Genomic DNA, 25,152 nt, shown 5'->3' on the forward strand with positions numbered 1-25,152 from the left:
GTCAATGATGGACCACAAATATGACAGTAGTCTCATAAGATTATAATGGAGTCAAAAAATTCCCATAGCCAAGTAACATTGTAGCTGTCTTAATGTCTTAGGGCAACAAATTACTTATGTGTTTGAGGTGATACTGGTGTGAACAAACTTACTGCACTGCCGGTTGTATAAAAGTATAGCACATACAATTTTGGCAGTAGGCTATAGCGTCTAGGTTTTTATAAATAAACTGTATGATGTTCACACAATTACAGAATTGCCTAATGACTAATTTTTCAGAACGTATCTCCATCATTAAGTACATGACTGTACTGTGTCCTTTAGATTATAACAGTGACTTTTTTTTTTTAGCATTTTCTCTTATTAGTTTCAAGTATATAATATATTGATTAGTTAGACATTTATATAGTTAATGAAACTGTCCTCCCTATTACTCTTTCACCCATCTGGCTCTACAAACAGCTATTACGTTACTGCTGACTACATTTCCTATGCTGTGCTTCCTCTTCCCATAACTATCTACCAACTACTAATTTGTACTCTAACTCTTCATCCCTTTCTCCCAGCTCCCCAATCTCCCTCCCCTCTTGCCATCACCAGATTGTCCTCTATATGAGTGTTTTTGATTAGTTTCTTTTTGTTTTTTAGATTCCACATATAATGCAGTGCCTTTTCTTAGTAGACACACTGCTATGGAGTCATGGCGTGATGAGAAGCACCTTTGTACAAAGGAAAAAGTTCTTCCTCAGAGCAAATGGCCTCATTTGCTCTCTTGGTTGGGTATATTTTATTTAGTCTATGGCCTGTAAAATTGTGGTTCCCTTGCATGAAGAAGGGGTTATAGTGGAACTTGTTCCTATAGTTTTATTTATATATGTATGTTTGTGTGTGTGTGTATGTGTGTGTATATATAAAGGGACAAGATATTTAATAACACTGGCAAGTTTCACGGATAGTAGATCTAGGATGGCTCCAAAGGAAGATGTGGCAGATATGATTATCCATCCTTCTTTTTCCATGTGAATCGAATTGCCATTTTATCCAGATGTTGGGCAGCAATGCAATAAGGGAAGATAAACCCAATTTAAGCAGTGAATTACAATTTAAACCAACCGTGGTAGTCATATTCCTCTACATCAACATTTAGGGATAGTAAGTGACCTAGCTCCAGCTAAAGAGATATAAAGAAAAGTTTTCTCTAAGGCAAAGGGATACAGGAAAAACATTCATTTTTCTTTCCTTTAGATGTGGCCTTATGAAGAAGTGATGCTTAGAGCTATGGCAGCCATTTAATGACCACAAGGGGGCAAACAAGTTCAAAGCCAGAGGAAAAAAATTAAAGAACCAGAACACCTGGGATCTCAATGACATTATTAAATATAAAAGGATATTATCACTATTTTTTTCTGAAATTTCTCCTTTGTCTTCTCAGAAGCCACTTTTTCCATTATCACCACTCTCGTTATTACTTAAAAGTTACTTCTTTTTTACTTCTTTCTCTAGAGTTTGGTTGCAGCTCTCTGGTTTTCCTTTCTCTCTCTCTTTTTTTTCTTTTAATGATTTCAACAAGGTGGAGAATGTGTAGCTTTAAAGAATATATTTAATATTACTTATACTTAAAAATCGTTTTTTAAGTTAGAAACAGGTTTACTGAGCTGTAATTCATATGTCATATACCTACTTAAAGCATACAATTTAAAGTTTTTAATCTATCCACAAAGCTGTGAAACCATAAGCATAAACAATTTTAGAAAATTTTCTTCACTCCTAAAAGAAACTTCAATTCCATTAGCAGTCACTCTCCATTCTATCAAGCTCTGGGAAACCAATACTGTACTTTCTGTTTCACAGATTTACCTATTCTGTGATCTTTGTGACAATTAAAACTTGTGTTGTTCAACACTAATCCCCAGTACCTAGGACTAGCTAGCACATGGGACTTAAATACTTGTTCAATAGTGAACAAGACAGAATAGTTCTCTGCTTTCTTGGAGTTTATATTCTAAGAAGGGAAATCAACATATAAAAGAGAAAAACACCTAAATTTTGTTAACTGTTGCATAGGAGAGTATGCACTCTAATAGGTTATACTGAGGAATCTATTTAGATAGTGAAATCAGAGGCTTCTTGGAGATGAGTTGACATTTATGCTGAAACTTCAATGAATGCTGGGAGGGAACCACTCATGAGGAGCCCAGGCAAGAGAATTCCCAACACAGAAAAAGGCAACTGAAGTCTCAGAGGCTATGAAGAACTCAGTTTCAGGACTCAGTGTGACTAAAGAATAATAAAGCCAGAGGATGAGAAAATGGTGGAAAAGTAGACGACAATTACATAAACCTTGTTGGAGATGATAAGGAGTTTATATTTAACTCTAAGTGAATCTGCATGACATTAAAGTTGTATCATTTATTCCTTGTGTAGAGCCTTACTATTCAAACTGTGTCCCTAAATAGCAGCAGCAGCAGCATCTCTGTACTTTTTAAAATGGCAGAATTTTAAGACACCACCCCAGAATTAGATGAATTTCTACTTTTAATAAGATCCTCAAATGATTCATATGCACTTTAACCCGTGTGAAACACTAGAGAATGGATTAGGAGTGAGAAAGGACAGAAGAGGGGAAACCAGTTTGGTACTTTAAGAGCCATAGCAGAAAAGATGTGAAGATAGCTGGGGTTTAGGTCTCTTACTTAGCCTGCTAAGTGGAGATTTCAGTAGGCATATCAATACGAACCTGAATTTCTGAGAAAAGATTAGAATTGGATCTTTTGGGTATCCTGCTTCTGTGTTTCAAGTGTTGTTTTATGTTGACAAACATTTGCATGCTGTCATCTTTATGGACAACCTTTCTTTAGGTTGTCCAAGTCCTCCACTTTCACTTTGAGGTCCTCTGTTACTAGATCTTTCTCAAGTCCTTATTAATTCCTTCACACACACACACATAGTTTTGAATGCTTTAAAATTCAAGACCCATGGCTGATCAACACTCTTCTCTACTGCCCCTAGGATTTACCACACCCAGGTCTTAACTGGGACTGATGTCCTTAAGCCTCTCCAGTTTCTAGGTATAAAGCAGACTAGAAAACTCCTGGGTTGATGCGTCCAATTTTGGCGCAAAATTCTGTATTCTTAAAAAAAGAATCAATAAGCTAGAAGCCAGTCAATGGGACTGAAAGAACATATGTAGAGTCCCCATTTTTAAGCCAAAGAAAGCGATTTCTTGTATTATCTCTTCTTTATTAAGTGGCACAGCTGAATTCCAATTTAATGCTCTTCCCTATACCATTTCTCTCATCTAAGATGGTTTTGTCAAGTTTAGAAATAGCAGAAGTAAAATGAATGAATATCAACCTTGAAAAAATTTCAAGTTTTGCTTATGATTTCCAAAGGTAATCATAAGAATTGACCCAAGTCAAGCTAGTCTTGCAATATAAGCTAAAGTAAGCTTTGTTTGTATGACTGGTCTTGTCAGCTCAGGGAATTTTCAAGGCTGACCTCCATTTCCTTTTGACTTTAAATATTTGTTACAACAAAAAGGCCTTTCATTTCTTTTTGAGGTATGGGGAATGGGAAAACTTCTTGCCACGGTCTCATTTCTCATCCATTGATTGGTATCCTTGGGACTATTCCAGGGTCCTGCCTGCCTCTTTTGGTTAAATTCACAAGGAAAAACCAGCAAATTTCTGGTTAGGAAATAATGTTAACATTTTCAACGGTATTCCTATATCCATACTTGATGACTTCCCTCACTGTTAATTTATTTGATCCATCTGACACACTGCCCTAACAACAAGGAATTCTCTGAACTTGGAGAAGTTTCCTTTCCAAGTAATCGTTTATCCATTTGCAGGGATGTCGGCAGTGGGAGTAGTTTAAAAGAAAAGCAGGGGTCTGCTCTAGAGCCAAGAATGAGTCAGAGTAAGAGAGCAAGACTTAGGCCAGCTCAGACCCGCCTCCCCTGGACCTGCAGGGTAAAGAGGTGGGGGAGGAGAAGGCAGGCTTCTAGGGCCCCCAGGTGTGAGCCGCACGGTGGGCTAAGGGACCTCTGCGCCTCATCCCCGCTCGGGACGCGCCTCCGGGAATAACCTTGGGCCCCGCTCCTCCCCGCCGGCGGGGGGAGAAGGGGGGAAGGCGACCGTCCTCTCGGGCTATAAAGAGCCTTGGGCCGCCGCGGCTCGCCTCAGCGTCCTCCGGCCCCGCCCTAACGGCCTTCCTCTCGGCTCCAGCTCCCGTTCCCGCTCAGGCGCCACTCGACCTCTCGGGCCTCAGCTACTCGGGCTGCGGCAGAAGATGGCGGCTCCGGCGGACAGCTATGAGGCGGCGCTGGCTGCTGCCTTGACAGACGTGCCCGAACTAGGCCGACTTCTGGAGATTGACCCGTACCTGAAGCCCTTCGCCCTGGACTTCCAGCGCAGGTAGCGCCTCGTTCAGTCAGGGTTGTCATCCCCATCCCCCCCATTCCTCAGAACTGGGCAGCCCGCCTACCTCGCCGGCGCGGGCGGGGCCCGGCCGCCCCTCCGCTCCCGCCCGCGGGGCCCCGCCCCGCGGAGGCCCCGCCCCGGAGGCCCCGCCCCCGAGCTTGGGGCTGCGGCCTTTTGAGGGCGGGTGCCGGTTGATTCCTGTAATTGGGTTCAGTGGCTTCCGGAGGTGTAGGCTGGCAATTCTGGCTTCTTGTCTAGGAGCGGAAGCTCTGAGTAAACTTTTCTCATCCCCTCTTCCCTGTGAGTCAGTGGTTTTGCGCCATTGAGTACGTGCTTTGGCTACTAGTACTCGTTGCTTCAGGTGTTGATGTGGAGGGAGGCAACTGCAGGTTTTCTGCCCTTTCTTTGTACCAGAGTGGTTCAGTGAATTAGCGTGTGCATAACAACCGGAGTGTATAATTGGGCTTTAAAATTTTTCTAGTTTATTTCATAGAAAATATTGTGATTTTTAAAAAATATATATCCAATAGGATTACTTCAGGCAACTTCTGTTATTGTTAATATTACCCCTTCTCAGGGACCAAGCCTATCTTAGTCACTACCCCTCATCCCCCCCTCTGACCCCCCCCTCCCGCCTCCCTCTTACCACTCCTCCCCCCTCCCGGTCCCCATCCCGCCCTTGGGCCAACATTGGTGAGTAAAGGTACAGCAACATTCTTCCGTTTGGCATTGCTGTCCTGAAGAGGGAGATAAGCAAAGGAAGCCAAACTTCTGGAGGCAGATTTAGGATTATTTAGTTTTAGCTTGTCTCTTATGCTGTAGTAAATTGGTTTGCCACAATTAAGTTGCTGGGGAAATAATTCTAGTAGTTAGCTCAACTTAAAAGGTATAGTTTTTAAGATTATAATAGTAGTTATACTAGTTATAGTACTTAACATTTGTGAGATAAGCACAAATGTTAGGCCGAACCATTTGAGAATGAAAGCAATTATGGCGACAGAATATACATAATCAAATTTTCAAGTAACAGAAAGCAACTAGCTGGTTACTGGCAAGAAGCAGCATTGGAGGTAATAAAACACGGTTGAAAACAAATCCCAAATTTATGACCTCGCTTTGTCACTTATTACGGAAATTCAATTCAGCAACTCTTTATTAAGGAATCCCTAAGGAACACAAAGTTGATTACACATCATTCCAGAGCTTGCTTGTTTATCCTAATGAATGAGTCCTCCTCAAAGTAGTCACCTTGAGCTGTTGCTCAGGTCATCAAATGATTGGGCACTTATATAAGCTGAATGGGGAACGACCTTGTGAAATTGCTTTCAAAGAAACAGTGCATAATCTTCATAGTTCAAAATTGAATTTGATTTAGAAATAGTCAAAAATTTTAGATCAAAAGATAGCGGTCAGATTTTTTTTGATGTCCTTATTAATGATGGCACTATGTAAAATGACCCTTAAGCCATTTCTAAAAGAAGAGTTGTGGAAATGTTTTGTCTACATTTATGCTCATCCTCATTAAAAAAAAAAAAAAAAATCACAAGCAGACAAACATTTCTTGTTAAGTATTTCGTATGATTCATTTCAACTCTATTGGGACTGAGGCAATTATGATTCTCTTTCATGGTTTGTCAAAACTAATGAGAGGGGCCAAGGCCAGAATAAAGAAGTGGGGGTAATCCAGTGTTCTTGGTGAGAAGGCTGGTCTCGTGGGTGCTTGTGCCTCACTTTGACCTGGATTCTACTTCTGGCCTTGGTTCTGAGTAATTGCCATTTTCCAGCACACTTGTTCCATTTAGGCATATCAAATAGCAATTTGGCATTTGGCAGCAATAGCTTTTACTGTTAACGGCTGAAGAATAAAAAAAATTTCTTCATAAAGTTTGGTTCTGGTTACTTATTCTTTTTTCTGTTTATTTCTAATAACCCTCTGTGCGGTGTGTCTTTGGCCTAACACATATGCAACCAAACATTTAGGTGCAAAATGTGCTTACTAAGGAGTGAAGAAAATTCAGAGTAAAAACAATAGTGTATAAGAATGGTGATAGGGGAGGCAGTTTTTTTCTCATTAATGGACTGTCTCATCCTTCCCAGATGAATGTACCTTCATCAGAAATTCTGTTATGTATATTTATTGTTCTTGTTTACCTTTTCTGTAACTGAGAATGTTGAATCAAATGTGAGGATTAGTGAATTTGTCTGTGCCATGGCAATCACTCATGGATCTAGGCTGATGAAGGTTTCATTTTGAAACATGCTTTTACAAAGTCAGTAAGAAGGAACAGAGAACATGTTGAACTATCCACTATTTCTTGCGGCTTTAGCCTGAGTCACTTCTGATGAAAATTGGCCGGTGTAAGTCAAATGTGACTTCTGAGCCATGTGCCTGGAATAGAGAATTGATGTTCATGAATGGCCTAAAGAAAAACAGTTACAATAATGCTTGCCTGTACCTTCTTTTTAAAGTTTATATAGTATACTTAGATACATTATAGCATTTAATTTAATCATAACAAAACCACAAAGTAGGAGAGCTGGGCATTTTTGTTTTTCCTATTTTACAGATGAACCTGAGATTTGGTCAAATGATTGACTTAAGTTCACTTGGCTAATAAGCACTGCAGCTGAGTTTAATTTTCATTAAAATTGTTCTCAACAAGTTCACAAACAATGACTTCTTGGTAATTTAGCAAATACCTCTTTCTTCCTTTTTATCATTGGACATTTTAGACCACTTCTTGGATCCTTGAAGCCATGATGCTCTAGCTTTTGCTTTTCTCCCATTCTCTCTGATGGTTTCTTCTTAGCCTCTTATCATTTAATATAGGAGATTCTCAGGAGCCTCTGTAGATCCTTTTATATGTGACTCTATATACTTTTCCTAGCATTCTCATGGATTCCATCTATGTTCTGAGGCTGCCCACATCTATCTTCACTGCAGATCTTTCTCCTGGTCTCAAATGTACTTATAAATATCTGTATTTTGGTGTCCTATAAGTACAACAGTCAACATATATAAAACTGAATTTATGGTTTTTTATATCAAACGTCTTGGTCTCTTTCTATCCTGTCTCAGTGTGTAGTATCTTTATCAACTGCTCAAGCCCAAAACTTAAGAATTATCTTAATTATTCTTCTCCTTTTATCTACAAGCCTAGTCAGTTATAGCTCCTGTTTTTCAAGTATGTGCTACTCTGTATCTCTACTGTTTTCATCTTAAGTTGCTAGCATCTTTACCTGATTTACAAAAAACAGCCTCATAATTGTTCCCCTTTTTCCAGTCTTCCCAACAATTTCTCATGGCCCTTAAAGTATAGTACAGACTCCTCCTTTTCATGACTTACAAGATTCTGTTTATTATCTGATTCCTATCTACATTTTTAGCCTCATCTTTGGACTCTTTCACTCTCCACCATCTCATCAGAGAGAGCCTAAAGGTAGAGAGGTTGGTGGGATGTCTGGGGGCCATTCTATAAAGGACACTAAAATATCACTAGAATAAATTGGAAACATGCTTGTTTTACAGATGTATTTTTTCTGAAAAATTGAAAATTTTCATTTCTTATTTTGTGTAGGATTAGAAGAAGAGATCTAGAAAAAAATCATTGAATAAAAGATAGGAAAGATCAAGAACTAGAAATATTTTCTGATTTTATCAGAAGAGTAACTTTTTTAGCTTAGTAGAAATGAATAAATAAACCCTTTTCTTTGTTTAATTTTAATTAATAGAAAATAATTTATCCCATAAAGTAAATCTTTATTTAACAAATGTTTAAATGATATCAATTTGAAGTATGCCAGAACATTATCCTGTCTTGTATATTATGTTTTGGTCTAGCCTTGGTTTCAGCTATGCTTTTATACATGCTATTTCTTCTACTTCTATCTCGTAAGTTCCTAAACATGCTTCAGGACACAGCTTAGGCATTTATTATATGCCTTCCCTAACTTCTCTCCATTCTTAAGCCTTTTTCCCAACTCTTGTCTACCAACTTGAACACCCTCATCCTAAGGGTGACCATCCCTTGTACTATAGGTGTCTTTCTGTTCTTTTGTATCCACTACTAGATTATATGTTCTCATAGGTGGGCTCTTTATTATTTGTTCACTCTTGTATTCTCAGACTGTAGAACTATACCTGGCTTATAAGAAACAGTATAGTATTTGAATGTGCAAAAGGCTGAATGAATATCTTCTGACTGTTTTTTTCTTTTTCCATACCAGTGAGTCTTAGGTCAACTCAAGCTGAAAATGTTGGGACAATAGTTTCTAAGAGGTTATGTGTGACAGTCTGGGGAAGGGGAATGTATGTTAAGTAAAGAGCTAAAGAGAACCAGAGGAAATAAGAAAATCATTATTAATTACATACTTCCATACTCCACAGAGACTAGAGGTTTAATCACTAAAGGAATATTCAGTGTGAGAAAGCCTCAGGTCAAATTGAGTGCCCAGGAATGGAAGGAGAAGTTTTTGTGAGCCCAAGGTGTTAAGTATTATAATCACATCACTGTAATTAAAATAGCTTTTACATTGTTATCTAATCAGAATTGGAAAATAGTTTGGATTTGATATTATCAGCAGCCACATCGAAAATCAATTCTCACAGTATGGAAGTTTTATATCATAGCCGAATGGTGCACTTTTTGTTTTCCCTCATTGCCTGGCCAAGTTGTGTTCTCTGAAGAAAGTCAATTGTCAGTGATTCTAGAAGGCAGGGAAGAATACGAAGATTACATGATGCATCTGGCCTGCTCTTCTGTACCAGTAGATTCATTTGCCTTTTGCCACTGAGATTTCTGTTAACTTCAGAATCACTCCTGAATTCTCTACAGTGATGGGCAAAAGGCTGTGACCTCTTCTCATTTTCAAAGTGCCTTAAATGACTTGATCGAGCATTTTGGTTTCATTTACACTCTGGCACCTGCTGCATCACCTCCCGAGAAGTGACACTTTATGTGGTGACTTCTTAGGGAATTCAGTTAAGCTCCCACTAAGCTGGCCCTAGTTAGTCAGTGAGATGAAAATATAGTTCCAGTAATATGTTCTACAGTTTTAGACTAAGTATATCATGCTGTTGTTATTTGAAAGCATCTATTAAACTTCAATTACACATTTATAGATATCAAAGCAAAACATAAAAGTGTTTTCGTTAGAGAGAATTGCTGCTACCAGGTAGCTTTCTCTCTAAGCTTATTTTTTTTATTGAAGAGTAGATTCTCTTCTTGTGGTGATATCTTCTTATCAGTAAAGGCTTACCACTGTTTTGAATAGAGGGTTCTTTTGTGTTTAATATCCAAAAGCAGCCCTATTCTATTTTATGTTTAGGGTGAACAGGAATCCTGTACATTGACAAAAGGTAAAGCTCTATGTTAAACCTATGTTATTATACAATCTACGTTCACTGATTTATTATATAATTCTATTACAGTTTATTTGACATTGTTTAAGTTACGATGACCTATAAAACTTGAGTGATTTTGATATTTAAATGATCGGAATAATTAAATTCTAAATTTAATTTCTTCACATGTAAAATGGAAAAAAAATATAAAAATATTGCTGAATGATCATGTTGCAAAGTACAAGAGCAAATCAAGGCTTGAATTTTAACTCTGGTAAATGCTAAATAGCTTTGCATTCAAGAGAAAATACACTGCTATGAACTTTACTTTCTTCTTCTGTAAAAAATGGATGGGACCCTCCTTGTAGGGGTGTCATGAGGACTAGGGATATATGTAAAGATGCTCAGTAAAAAGTAATAGTCATTTAATTACAATAATAATATTAGCAAATTAACTTCATATCTTAAATATTTACTAGAATATTATTTTCAGAAGATCTGTCAACTTCTTTAATACTGTATCCTGAAATCAACCATCAGACAAATAACACAACCAGAAATTCTTCACAATTTTTCATTTTGCTGGTTAATGGCATCTTTAGGGGATTCCTTTTTTTCTCTGATAAAGCGATTATGTGAATGAGGTGAGGAGGTGGTAATTTTAATCATAATTTAATAGAGGAGGAAAGGAATATGTTTAAACTTTGATTCTTAATTTGGAGAGGAAATGATAAGGCAATTGCCAGTTTGCTGTAAGCTGAAGGCAAGATGAGTCTGGGATATTATGAACATAAAGCTCCTTTTATTGGGGGAGGTAAATGCTAGCCTGCAGAAATTCAAAATCACTCTTCTCTTGATCTTCCTTTTCTGTCTTTTCTTTCATCTGACTTCTGAGTGGTCATATTCTTTGGCATTAAACTGCTGTAAGGATTTTCTTCCTCTTGAACTCTTGGTGTTTGGAGGAATGGTCAAATGGTCATATCAAGTTTATTAGTAGCAGGGATAACTGAGAATAATAAGAAATATACATAATAGCAGCTTAAAAGTTTGAAAATGAAAAAAATTATCCAGTGAAGTCATAATGTATAATTTGTTAATAAGGAAAAAAAAATTAAAGCTATGTCTTCCCTTATCTTTTTTCCTCTTTTTTTCATTTGATTTCAGATATTTTCAGCATGTTTGAATTTTTATGAGATGAATAATACAACGGAATGAAATATTTATGTGTGTTTTAGTTGATCCATTAAACAATAAATTATAATGAGGCACAATCTTGGGGTATGTACTCTAGGTCTGTAATCTAAAATGTAATCAGAAACCAAGTCTACAAATATACTTTTGTATAGATAACACTGAAGTTTACAAATACTTCACAAGTGAGAATTAAATATTTCTTTGACCAATGAAATCATGTTATTCAATATTATCAATCTCATTTATTCTCATTTTCATAGATGATAAGCAAATAGCCACAGGTTATATTTAATTATGAATAACTGCATAATACAGATGCATCCTCTGTTACAGACACATGATAAAATCAGTTATGCATTTAGGTGTGTGTAACAGAAAACCTAACACACCCTTTGTTAACGAAAAATCCCACAAACTGAGTTATTGAAATAGAAGTTTGTAATTTCACAAAGAAAGTGAAGGCAAGTTGTTTGGGCCTTAGCATGGACCCATCCTTTAGCTTTCAGGTTTACTATCCTGAGCATATGGTCTTTATTCTTATGCTTAGAAGATGACAGGGCACATCTAAGAGCACAGGGCTACTCACTATGTCCATTTTAACCAAGCATATGTTAATTTTCCAGTAAACTCCATCTAGTTTTTTCAGTTTACACATTATTCACCAGAACTGTCTCATGGTCATTTTCAGCTGAAAGTGAGTCTGGATAATCAAGGCATTTAGATGTACACATATCTTCCTGAGAATGTCCTTTTGCCTCATCACAGCTTCCCAGGGCTCTTTCCTTTGCTCCAAAGAGGAGACTACATCTGGTTAAAGATGAAAAGTCTCAGTGAGACCATGTTGTAGTTCCTCAACAGTTTCTATCTGTGTAGAAATTCTTCTGAGCAGAATCTTGAAATTTTCACTCCTGAGGGAAGTCTACAGCCACATCTCTCAATATCATCAACCCCTGAGTTCTGGCTTTTATCTTACTAAGGTGTAATCTGTATTTTTCTGGATTGCTAGGGGAAATCCAGAGACTTTTGGCTGCTCTGGTCCAACATGAGCTTATTTGGTCTCTTCAGTCACCTGGTCCCACAACTGGGGAGCACCCTCATGTTCTCTTTTTAATATCATACGTATTTCACTCTTCAAAAAATATGGAATGTTTTGAGAGCAAATGAGTTCATAAATTATTAATAATTTTTCCATGTCCTTGGGCTCATTAAAAAACGATCTGATTTATCAAGTTACTTGGAGAATATACTGTTTGTGAGGTTAGAAAGACTAGCTAAAGATGTTAATTAATTTATGCCCAATCTTTAAAACACAAATTGTCTTTTGTTATTTAATGACGTAGAAGCTTATGAGGGCTTTAGCATTATATCTTTTTGTGCTTTTTGAAGCTTAAGATGTATACTATTGTTCTTCACAATATACCTACAATAGACTTTTTATATGAATATAGAATTTTATCATCATAGGCAATTTTAGTGTTTTGTCTTTCACAATATGACAAAAGAACAATTTGTGGAAGAATGTGATTTCTATTTGATGTCAGAATAGAAGATCAATGTCTGGGTTTACATTTATTTTCTTTCCTAAGAGGTTATTATCCATGATCATTCTGTACTATCATTTGGAGATCATGAATAACTAAAGTATGAGTTATAATTGCTTTTTAATTGTTTAAAAACCTCTCTCAAAAGGTTTTATTGATTATTCCAGGATTCTGGAGGTTCTCAAACTAGTTCATGTTTGATATTTTCAAGTTTTTTTCTGCCAGCTTTAATCTTTCTGCATTAAAAATCTCATAATTTTGTTTGTGTCTTTTTTTTTTTCACCCGCAAATGTAAGTCTTCCATCTTCTTGATGATTTCAATTGGCAGTGCTGTTTTGTTGTTTTAGGTTATACTTGCTAGTGATAGGACTTTAGTGAAACTAATAGGTCTTTTTCTGCTTACTTCTCTAAAGTACCTTTCATTGAAAACTATACGCTTTCTCTGCAGTATTAGATCTACTCACACATACAACACGTAAGCAAGAAGTACTTAGAAACGAGTGTTATAAAAACTGAAGTTTGGTTGTAGCAAGGTCAAAATACCTTTAAAGTTAGAAGACATTAAAAAATATAGTGAATTTGGAAAACTGAAAATTGTGTTGGAATTTTAAAAGAAAAATTATTTTGAAATATGTATAGACTCATAGAAGGTTGCAAATATAGAAGAGAAGGCTTCTGTACCCTTCACCAGTCTTGACCCAGTTGTATCTTGCTTAACTACATACATATATTGCAGTATCAAAAACAGGAAATTGACATTGATACAATCTATACACCTCATTTAAATTCACCAGTTTGTACATGCTCTTATTTGTGTGTATATAGTTCTTTGTAGTTTTATCACCACTATGTATAAATGTAATCACCACCAAATGAAGATATAGAACTATTCCATCACCAAAAAAGAACTCTCTTGTTTCTTTATGTTCACACTATCCCCTTTCCCTCCACCCCTAACCTTTGGCAACCACTGACCTGTTTTCCATCTCTATTTTTTTTATTTTCATTTTTAGAATGTTATAAATTAAATCATATGTAATCTTTGGATATTGGATTTTTTTTTTTTCCACTTAGCCCAAAGCCTTTGAGATCTGTTCAAGTTACATTTATCAGATTTGTTCCTTTTTGTCACTGAATAATATTTCATTGTATGGATGTACTGGTTTATTTATCCATTCACCTATTGAAGAACATTTGGATTATTTCCAGCTTTTGGCTATTAAAAATATTGCAAAAAAACTAAGATATTAAAATTTATGTACAAGTTTTATTTCTCTGAGAGAAATGCCTAAGAGTGTTATTGCTGAGTCATATGGCTAGTGCATGTTTAATTTTGTAAGAAATAGCCAAACTATTTTCTATAGTGTCTGAACTATTTGCATTCTGACAAGAAATGTATGGAAGGATCCAGTTTATCTGTATGCTTGCCAGCATTTGGTATTGTTACTTTTAAAAAAATATTAGCTGTTCTAATATTTGTACACAGATATATTATTGTGGTCTTAATTTGCATTTTTCTAATAGCTAATTTTCTTGAAAATCTTTTAAAGTATTATATACTGCCTATATATTCTCTTTGGTGATGTCTGTTTATATCTTTTGTCCATTTTTTAAGAGGATTGATTTTCTTTTTTTTTAAACTTTGAGTTTTGAGACTTCTTTTAGTACAAGTCCTTTGTCAGATATTTATTCTGCAAATATTTTCTCACAGTCTATAGCTTGCCTTTTCATTTTCTAAACAAGGTCTTAGAACAACAAAATTTAATTTTGATTTTTTGTTGTTTTTACTGTGTACGGATTGTGGTTTTGTTGTCGTGTATAAATGCTCTTTGATAGCTCTAAGGCCTAAAGATTTTCAGGAGCATTTTCTCCTAGAAGTTTATTTTATCTTTTACATTTAAGTTTATAACCCATTTTGATTTATTTTTGTATTAAGTGTGAAGTTTAGGTCAAGCTTTATTTTATTGTTTATGGATATTTGATTCCTTTTTTTTCAGATTTATTTAGAAATAATTGACATGCATCACCATATAAGTTTAAGGAATTCAGCATGATGGTTTGATTTATATGTGTTGTGAAAAGATTACAATAGATTCAGTTAACATCTATCTTTTCATACAAATACAATAAAAATAAAAGGAGAAAAGAAAAAAGGAAAAATAAATTTCCTTGTGATGAGAACTCAAGATTTACTCTTTTAACAACTTTCCTGTATATCATAGAGCAGAGTTAAGGATATCATCATGTCATACAACCTAGTACTTATACTATGACCATAAGCTTAATCATTTCTTTTTAAGATTAGAAACTACTAGGCATATTGAGAAGCCACCTGACTAAAAATAAATTAATCTTTTATCAGTTCACTGAAATGTATGAACAATGACATTTTTTATATATATTATAGGTTATTGAAAGCAGTGGGAACTAATTAACTTGTCATTTTTCTTATTTCTAAGATCTTATTTTAATTTTTGGTTATTATCATAAGGTAGCCTCAAAACTTTAGGAAGCAGGGGAAAATAATTCGTGAAATATGTGGTCATTTATTCCCAAGTAGTTACCTCATGTTAGAGTTTTTGTCAGTTTTTAATTTTCATATTTCTTATTTGTCATAACATTTTTTATATTCCAAATATATATAGATGATAATTAATGTAGATTGAACTTGTAATTTTAATGTGACTTTTCAAGATTTTTCTTATTTCATGTCATACTTAGAACCCATTCATTTGTCAGTATCACATATTCTTTAGTTCTACATTATAAATTTGCTTTTAAAAACAACTTTTCTAATGATATAAATGCCTAACCATTGTACTGTGTATCTGAAACTGATATATATATAACATACATATATATAAATTTTTATGCATTTTTGTCTGTTTATTTGATTTAAATGACAAGTAATTCTCCCCCCAAAAAATTATGCTGTACTCTCATTTGTAGGAATGATTAAATCTTAACTAAAGTAATGTTATTATTTTCTGAGATTCTAAGATTACTTTGTATATAAATGAAATTAGCCTTTGGTTTATTTAAATCTTAATATTTATTTTGAGGTTTGGTAGGATTCATGGTCCTATATTAGAATCAAAGCATATCAACTTTCAAACAGACATACTTAGATGTTGAGAGGTGAAAGTTACTACTACATTTATTAGGCACAATTTGGAAAATTTGTGAATAAGATAGCTAAAAATGTACCCACCTAAAACAGAAAAGTAGAGAGAAGCTTTTGAGGTTTTGTTAATTCTATAATGATTACTCATATATTGAGTCTGAGACAATAACATCCAAAAAAGACTTCTGGCAACTTACTGATAATAAATTATCATCATCACAGTAATTATTATTATTATGATTTACATATATGTCATTTTACACACTTATATTTGAGATCTGCATTTCTAAGTAACTCCCAAGTGATACTGATGTTGTTTCACGATAATATTTTGACTAGCAAGACATGGCATGGTCTCAACAGTTCAAAAGTGAGTTTAGTGAGGGACCAAATTTTATTTTGTAAATAATTACCTTATATGTTCTAATTTCTTGAAAGTTATTCATATATACTAATATTAATATTTACTACAGATTAAGTTTTTTAAAAATGATCACTATTTTTCTACTTATTGTAGGTAAAAGGGGTTTTGTTTTAGTATGGTCAAAGTTGCATTTTCTTATATCTCAATTGTGTTTCATGGTTACATATGGATCTTTAGGGTATGATACAGAAGATGACCACATAGAGAAAATTTTCCCCCACACTGGTGAGCATCTGAGTCATAGTCTGTTTCATTAATTTGCTCATTTAACAAACCTATTTTCAACATCCTTTCTGTCCTAGGTGTTTTGATATGTGGTATCAGAACAAATATGAAAAAGATAGGCTTCCCGCCTGATGGGAGCTCTAACTGGGGAGATGAACAAGTAAACACAACTATGTGTTTAAAATTCAGAGTAAGACTGATAAAAGCGTATCCTATTCTGTTAAGGAAGGGGAGTATATACCACAAAGAAGTTTATTTGAATTGCTTTAAATTCTTAAAATTATTTCTTTTTGAAAGGAGAACAGAGTCTTGAAGAATGTAGGCAAAGTCTGTGAAACTCTTTTTTGGAGAGTCAAAGAATATGATAGCTAAGACATTTATCTCCACTGAAACTATAATGAAGTTGTTAGGTAACCTTTACACAGCTTTTGTTGCTCTTAAGTGAAAGTTTACTTGCAAAAATGGTTCGGTTGCAAAATGTGCTTGTGTAAGAATTGCCACATTGTGTTAAGAACTGAAGTCTGTTAGTTTATAAATCATATTTGATAAAATATCAGTGTTTCTTTATAACAGATGAGCTCATTTTGGAAGGGATTGTGGACTATTTTTAGAGGCAATGAGGCAATTCCTAAGTAAGCTAAGGGCACCTATTCTTGAAAAAGTCAGGGGAACATTTCGATGTGTGTCACTTAGTATGCAGGTTTCCAGAAAAGCAAATAAATGCTGAATGCCTCCTCCTGACCCAATCCTAAGTGTCTCACCTAGATCAGCACTATTCAATAGAAATATGAGCCATGTATAAAATTTAAAATTTTCTAGTAGCCACATGAAAAAAAGTAAAAAGAAACAAATAGAATGAACTTGTATAATACTCATTATTTAACTTAGTGTTTCCAAAATATCATTACAATATGTCATTTAAAAAAATTACCGATGCAATAGTTTACATTTATTTTTCATACTTAGTCTTTGGATTTGGCTGTGTATTTTTTCATTTGTAGCACATCTCAATTGGAGCTAGCCATATTTCAAGTGCTCAGTAACCACATCTAGCTAGTACAGGTTAGATTATGTCTTTGGAAGAGGACATTTGAAAGAGTTGGTATAACCCATAAATACATTGAAGGGGAAAATTAGAGAAGGAGAAAGGTTCACTTAGCTATGTGTTCCTGATAACAGAGGAAAGGAAACACCTAGAGATTCTGATTTACCTAACAAAGAGAGTCAGCAATTATTGATCAGTGACTGTTTTTATAACTGAAGATAAATAAATGGATGATGTTTCAAATGTAACCATGGATAGATATATGCCACATCCTTAATTAACTGGGGTTGACTAGGTAGCCACATTTTCCCTCAAGTTATTTGGTATGACTTTGTTCACATTGTTCTTTTCATGTAGGTAATTCTTATTTATGTCATATTTTCTTATGCTAAATGCATTACATCTGTCCCATACAGAAAAAAACAACAAAAAACACAAATCAAAACAAAAACATAAATCAGCCAAAGGAAATCTGGTCCTTCTTTATGAAATGACTGAGATCAGGTGGCTATTCTGTACTCTAATAGACCTTTCAGTATGTGCCAACCTCACTTTGACTCAGCCCAAATAACAGCTGTTCCTAACTTCGTTGTCCCAAGAATCTTGCTACCGTGCAGTGACTCATTCATTATGACTTGCATTATTCCCGAATTGGTTTCTGCTTATGAGAGAGAAGGGCTGGAAGGATTGCTTTTTGATCACTCTTCAAGCTACCCACAGTGTTGAGGGGAGGGAGTGTGCATGGACATGTGTATCTTGTGTTTTATGTCCTTTTCTTCATGACTTGCTTTTCTTATTTTTCTAGCTGATAGTTTCTTCAGTGTTTATACTTTATATCTATTTTGTACTTACTTTGCATACTTAATAGTTACCCTTATAATATTAGCTAAAAATATTACTGTCTATAAAAACATTTGCCCTCATGAGCTGTCAGATTCTTTCTATAGAATGCTTTTTTTCTCACTGCAGATGCCCAGGTCTTGCTGCATCCCTGGGACGCAGGATGTGTGTTTTGAATTTAAGAAGAAAAGAGTATATTTAGGGAACACATTATTGTCTTTTAGGTGTTTTTCATAGAGTTTAGAATAGAGGTTTGCACTCCAGGGGTATTGCAAGTAGGTATTGACTCGTCCAGCTTGTACTATATTATTAGAAATATAGAAGTATTTCTTACCATAGTTGTTGGAGGGTCCCTAGAAACACTTGAAAGTAATTCTTGTATCATGTAGTGGTTTGTGGTGGGCAGAACCTCTCTTACATATAACTTAACCTTTCTTGTGTCTGATACTACTCATGAAGAAGATTGTAATTTGTACATTGTGCTTTTATCAGGTTGCTGTTCCCAATGCAGTTAGTGTAATTTTTCATTTCATAATAGTCCTTGGGCAATTCTATTTCACAATGCTTTCTATTTCAGAACATTCTTCTATTTAAAAAAACTTTTTTTTTTTTTTTTTTTTTGCCTCAGGCCCAACATGTTTTTCTAGCCAGACCAGTAGTAATTTCTATCTCTGCTGGCTTCATTCACCTTCACTGTTAAAATTCTATGTGGATTTCCTAGAAATGTCTTTTTACTTTTATTTTATTTTTTTTACTTATGGCATAGCAAATTCTGGGATGCCTATGCCTTTATTTGTTGATATTACTTTGGTTCAAACCTGTGTTAGTATTTTGGATTGTAAACCAGACTGTATTCTTAATGAATAAAAATTTAACTTTCCACCTAAACTTTTAGTCATCCACAAAATTTTCTTGAACAACAGTATTCACACTAGAATCAGAAACTGTTTTACTGATTAAGACAAAACATTGAAGTTCATTTAATAGGTAACAAATTTCCTTTTTAGGATGGTATCTTAAAAGTGAGTGAAACAAATTACCTGGAATACCATCCCAGACGATCATGAATTAGGCTTAATTTTAGTTTGAGATAAGACAGCATTCTAAATGGAGGCTTTTGAAGCTGCTCTTGGGTTGAATTTGGTAATAATAACAGACTTTAGAGGGACTTATGTTTTTAATGAGGGAAGTCTGATAAACAGGCATACAAGAGAAAGCCTTGTTCTCTTATCATTAGCCACTTCTGGCTTCCACCGACATAGATTTTGAAACATCTTTTATAATATCAAGATTTTCAAGAGATTCCAGGGGATACGTATAAAGAGACCAAAATTAGAGACTAAAATTAGAACTCTGGCTATGCTATAAATATGTATTATACATTTATGTATGTTGTACATATTGTATGTGTGTCTGTGTGTATAAGTGGCTTTTATATCATGTCTTCTCCAAGTTGGAATAAATGTTTTCCCATTCATTGTACTGATATCTGTGTACAAACATAGGAGAAAATGAGGATTTTCCTTTCTTTGGGGATAGCCATCATAGTGTTAAAAAAGGAGAAAGGAAGAGTACTTTTTTGGGTTATAGTTTGCATTTTAAATTTCATTGCTGTTCCTCTCAACTTCCATCTGTGTTGACATTTGGGAATTTTGCTGTTGCTCTTTCTCAAATGGAGTGGAAAAGCTTAAAACAGAATTTACACTTTTAAATACAACTGAGGTTCTATCACATCATGCTTCACTCCAGGTCAGACTACTTTCACTTTGGCTTAAAAAAAAAATTGTTTGATGAAATATTTCTCAAGCTTATAGTACTACCGACTATTGTACATTATTTCAACCATTTCTTTGCACTAATGGAAATTCAGGCTGGTAAGTATTAAAATTTTAGGTACTTTATATTTCATGGCATCGAAGAGATGTTTTTATATAGCTGTATTAGTTAATTGCTTATTAATGCCATTTTAATTTAATTTTATTTGACTTTACTTTTAAAGTTCCGTTATAACTTAGGAAATAGTGAAAATGTGGATATGCCAGTAAGTAGCTAGATCAAGTGTTATATTACTTCTATTGACTCTATACTCAATTTTATTATTATTATTTTTTAACTTTCTAAAGCCCAAACATTTTGGATATTCTGTGTGCGTGTGTGTGTGTGTGTGTGTGTGTGTGTGTGTGTGTATCTGTATGTGTGATATCTTGGCTGAATAATTAGTGGCCTAGACTTCTGTCCAACGAATAATAGGATTAACTGTCTGATTCCAGCTTTGTTCAATTTGTACTGTAACAGAACACCATAGATTAGGTGGCTTAAGCAATAGACATTTATTTCTCTCAGTTCTGGAGGCTGGGAAGTCCAAGATCAAGGCCCTGACAGATTCAATGTATGCAGAGAACACTCTTGTTTGCAGATATCTGTCTTCTCCTTATAGCATTACCTGGGGAGAATGGGCAGGGGGTTGGGGATGGGGGAGGAGGGTGGAGAGAAAGAGGGGCGGGGAGGGAGGAAGAGAAGCAAGCTCTCTCCAGTCTCTTCTCCTAAGGTCACTAATCCCATTCATGAGGGCTTTACTCTATTAACTTAATTACCTCCCTGGAGGCCCCACCTCCTAATACCATCATATTGGATTTAGGATTTCAACATAGGAATTTTAGGGGCACACAAATGTTCAGTCAATAACAATTCTCTAAGATTTTCTAGTTTTTAGTGTTTGTGATGGATTCTTTTAGGTAAAATTAGTTTTTAGATTTTAAATTGTGTTCATGCATGCGCATGAATACGCTGGTGTTTTTCAATTCGGGCAATATAGTAGAAGCTCATTGTAATTTCCTAATACAGCCATTAGACTAGTGATTATTTAATAGAGTAATCACTTTTAATAATGAGGGCTACATGATTGAAATTAGGTAGTAGTAGATTTTTGGGTTCATTAAATTTAAGTACTGTGAAAGGTAAAGAAAGAAATAGTACAAGTCTCCCAAAATTTGTTACCTTCAAAGTAGAAAGACAGGGACCATTATATGTTTCAGGGTTCCTGGGAAGCAAGTCAGAGGCCTGTTTATAGGCAGATATAATTCATTCAGTGGGTAGCGTGGAAAGGTAGTTAAACTATTTATTTCGTTAAGTTGGAATAATTATAATTAAATCATTTTTGGAGAACAATAACATTTTATGTGAAGTTTTGTAAGGTTTGAGAAGGAAAAGCTATTTTAAAAGCATTTATTGCATTTTAGATTTTCTTACAAGAAGTAATAAATACAGTGCTAACTCCGGACTGAGCAGATACAATGGTTGTCATACCAATAATTAAGCATTCATTTTAATAATGTTTTTGACAAGACTCTAAGCAATTTTTTTTCACTTTCCTCCCTGACTAGTCATCAGAAGTCTGCAGACACACTTAACTTACAAAGAATGAAAGGATGCAAATAATTTGTATTGGATTTCTTTGTATTGTATTGTGATGTTTCTGTCTAGCATGATGTTGAATTGGTGTATGTTAGTGAGTGTATTAGGTAAGGAAGTATTTGTTTCTTGAGTGAATATATTCGTGAAGAATGGAGACCCCCAACATAATTTCTCTATACTCTTAATAAAAGCTAACTGGTTAACAAGTTAAGCTAACTGGTTAATTCCAGAGGCAAATGTATATTCATTAGATAGTAGCTGTATTTTTTGTATTAACTGATCCTTTTATTGTCTCTTTTTGTATTGTTTGCTCTCGCCTGGTTCCATTTCTGGCTATGCTCTTTAATTGATTTTTTTTGCCTGGTCAGTTAATTAGATATAAAGTGATAATAGATGATAATAACTAGTGTTTATTCTTACATATTACATATTTAAATGTTGGTGTTTGCAGGCTAATCCAAGATCAGTCATTTGAGAATTAATGACTTTCAGCTGTGAATGGAAGGATTTGTTTTTAAACTGGTGTCCACCCATACATAATACTGTTAAGAAAAGCCAGAATAAAATATACAAAACCAAAAACACATAACGTGGTCACATGTTGGAGACCACCTCACTTTTAATTATTCTTTTCCTAGTAAATACACTAGGCAGAAGAGAACTGTAATTGAAGGAAATGATTGCAGTAGCTAGCTAAAGGCCGCATGATAAGGCACAGAATTCAAAATAGGGAGTGTAAGATAGTTATTGAGATTTTTCTTTCTTTAATAGTGCAAATAGTCAAGAATAGTGCTTCTGGATCACCTATGACTTATGCTAAAATGCAGATGCAGTAGGTCTGTGGCAGAAACTGAATTTGTGTTTTGAACAAGTTCCCAGGTGATGTTGCTGGACCACAATTTGAGTAGTAAAGTCAAAAAAAAATGCATGAGGTTATTGATTATACTGACTGTCCACTTTTTTACCCCCAATTTTTTTTACTTTCTTCTTCTTCTTTTTTCTTTTTGTTTTGGTCTTAGTTTCCAAAACATACTTATCTATGTTTTCAATGAAATCATAGCCTTTTAATTTATTAAGAATCCAAATTTCTTGTTTTTTTTTTTTTTCTGTAGTATTGTAATGCATAAAATAGCATCAATGCCAAATTCTTGCAAATCTTTTAGCTAAGGTTAATTTTGTGCCTTTAACCTATTTTACAGTTAAGAAGTCTATACTGTTGCTACTTTGAGTGACTCATCTAAGATGGTAGCATTTCACTAGGCTTAACTCAGTCTAGTGATCTTCATGCTGTGCTAAAATATCCCATGTAAAAACAGAAATACTCTAGTGATCAGGTGATCATTTCAGTAGAAGTTTCACCACTTGGTTCAAAGCACATTTCTCATGCCTTTCAGAGGTTTTTGTGGTTTTTTTTTTTTTTTTTTTTTGCCTGTAGAACATAATTAAGATGTCAGGATTTCCAAGACTGAACCATGGCTTACATTTTCAATTAGAAAGTCATTCATTTTGCCACATAACTTTTCTTAAAATCATCCAGCATTCAACTTATATGTCCACAAATACAGAGAAAGAAATTATTTTCTTTTAATCTACTACGGAAAATTAATATGAGAAAATATTAGCAAATGGCTCTGTAGCAAACAGCTCTGTAGCAGTGGTCATTACAAAGTGAGTTATACATTTTACAAAGAGGAGGAAGAGCGCATGGATTTTGGGGTGAGATTAGGTTTGAATTTTGGCTGTGTCTTAGGACTTTATTTCTTTGGGCTAGAGTTCCTTTATATGGGAAAATAAGTCAAAACAAAAAAAATAAAAAACATGTGCCAGAGTTGTTCCATGGATTAACTTTAGCAGGAAGATATATTTAAGGCAGTGGTCCTCAACCTTTTTGGCACCAAGGACTGGTGCTCCTATAAGAATCTAATGCCTGACGAGCTGAGGTGGAGCTGAGGTAGTGATGCTAGTACTGGGGAGTGGCTGCAGATACAGATACAGCTTCATTGGCTTACCCGCTGCCCATCTCCTGCTGTGCATCCCAGTTCCTAACAGGCCACGGATAGGTACCAGTCCACAGGCTGTGGGTTGGGGAGCCCTAATTTAAGGCATTCAGCAGATTGCCTGGCAGATATTAAACACTGAAATAAGTATCTATTGTTAATATTACTTAATATCGCCTTTTCCTGGAGTTAAGACAAAATTCAGGTGTTAGACAAAAATGGAAACGTGTAGTTTAAATAAAAGTACTGTGATACATCATGGTTAATTTTTATGTAATTGTTTATTATGGACTACAGAAATGAACTACTGAAACTTAAACCAAAACTATGCCTACTTACCACCACTCCCCCTTTCATTCTCCATTTATATAATGCTTGGATATATGTTTTTGATTAAAAACAAAAATAAGAAAATTAACAGAAATATTTTCTAAGAGAGTAGAATATATGAGTCAATCCTCAAAGGTTGACAAATTGAGGTAAAGTTGACTTAACTTGTTTGGAAAACCTCATGGAAAAGACTCAAGTCAAGAATGAAAACACTCCCAATAAAATCAAGTCAGCTGGAGAATAAGTTCCCACATTATTGTGTTGCCTGAGTTTATGGAGACTAACAACTTTATTTTTCTATTAAGGGAAGTTAGAGTCTTAGATCCAAACTCTCCTGAGAGAGGTGTTAACTCAGTATTGACTAGGCAGTATGTTAGGTTCTAGGTTTGCCTCTGTCTTGTTTTGAACATTTATTGCCTAGTCGGAGGTAATAATAATATGGTGACAAATGCTAGTATAGTAGTCCTTTCTTACCTGAGGTTTCACTTTCCATGGTTTCAGTTACCTGTGGTCAATTTAGGTCTGAAAATATTAAATGGGAAATTCCAGAAATAAATCATAAGTTTTAAATTGCATGCACTTCTGAATATAGTGATGAAATCTCACGTAGTCCCACTCCATCCTGCCTGGGATATTAATCACTCCTTTGTCCACTGTCTCCAGGCTATATACAGTCCCTGCCTGTTAGTCATTTATTAATATCTAGTCATGGTATCACAGCGCTTGTGTTCAAGTAGCCTTTATTTTACTTAGTAATGACCCCAAAGTAGTGATTCACACTTAGAGATGACCATCTCTGCCTTTTATGTAAATGGTGCTATGTAACTTCTCAGTAGAAATCTGCTGTTATCATTGATTTCTCTCTTTTTCACTTTCCTAGCCTCCTCCCAACTCATTATTCCAAAATTTATGTCCTATTGAATGTCACTGTTGTTTTACTTCTCTAGTGCTAACACTCTAGCTCAAGTCACTGTTATGTCTAATGTAACTTAGAACTAGTCTTCCTGCTTCTACTTACCACCCTTCTCCTTTTCATTCTCCAAATATCTACAAGTATGATTTTCCTAAAAAAAGTGAGTCCGTTTAAAACTATATAATGTCTTTATGTTTTAATTACAGTTTCCTTGGCTGAATGGTATGTACCAATTACATTTTCAGAGAGTTAGAAGGCAATTGTGCCACACAGGGTAAGTGATTATGGTAGCTTAGTTTGGGTATCTAACTTGACCATTGCAGGTTTTGGACTTCTC

At 34.9% G+C, this 25,152-nt stretch overlaps 1 protein-coding gene across 1 annotated transcript in view; it reads left to right on the forward strand.

Moving 5' to 3' along the window:
• Positions 1-4,176: 4,176 nt before the first annotated feature.
• Positions 4,177-25,152, forward strand: part of GBE1 (1,4-alpha-glucan branching enzyme 1) — a 235,075-nt gene continuing 214,099 nt past the window's right edge. Inside the window, exon 1 of the mRNA XM_016143897.2 lies at positions 4,177-4,418. Coding sequence (XP_015999383.1) covers positions 4,294-4,418 — 125 coding nt within the window. The 5' untranslated portion in view covers positions 4,177-4,293. The remainder of the gene's footprint in view (positions 4,419-25,152) is intronic.

This window comes from Rousettus aegyptiacus, unplaced genomic scaffold (assembly GCF_014176215.1).
Source record: "Rousettus aegyptiacus isolate mRouAeg1 unplaced genomic scaffold, mRouAeg1.p scaffold_m13_p_4, whole genome shotgun sequence".
NCBI classification, from domain to species: domain Eukaryota; kingdom Metazoa; phylum Chordata; class Mammalia; order Chiroptera; family Pteropodidae; genus Rousettus; species Rousettus aegyptiacus.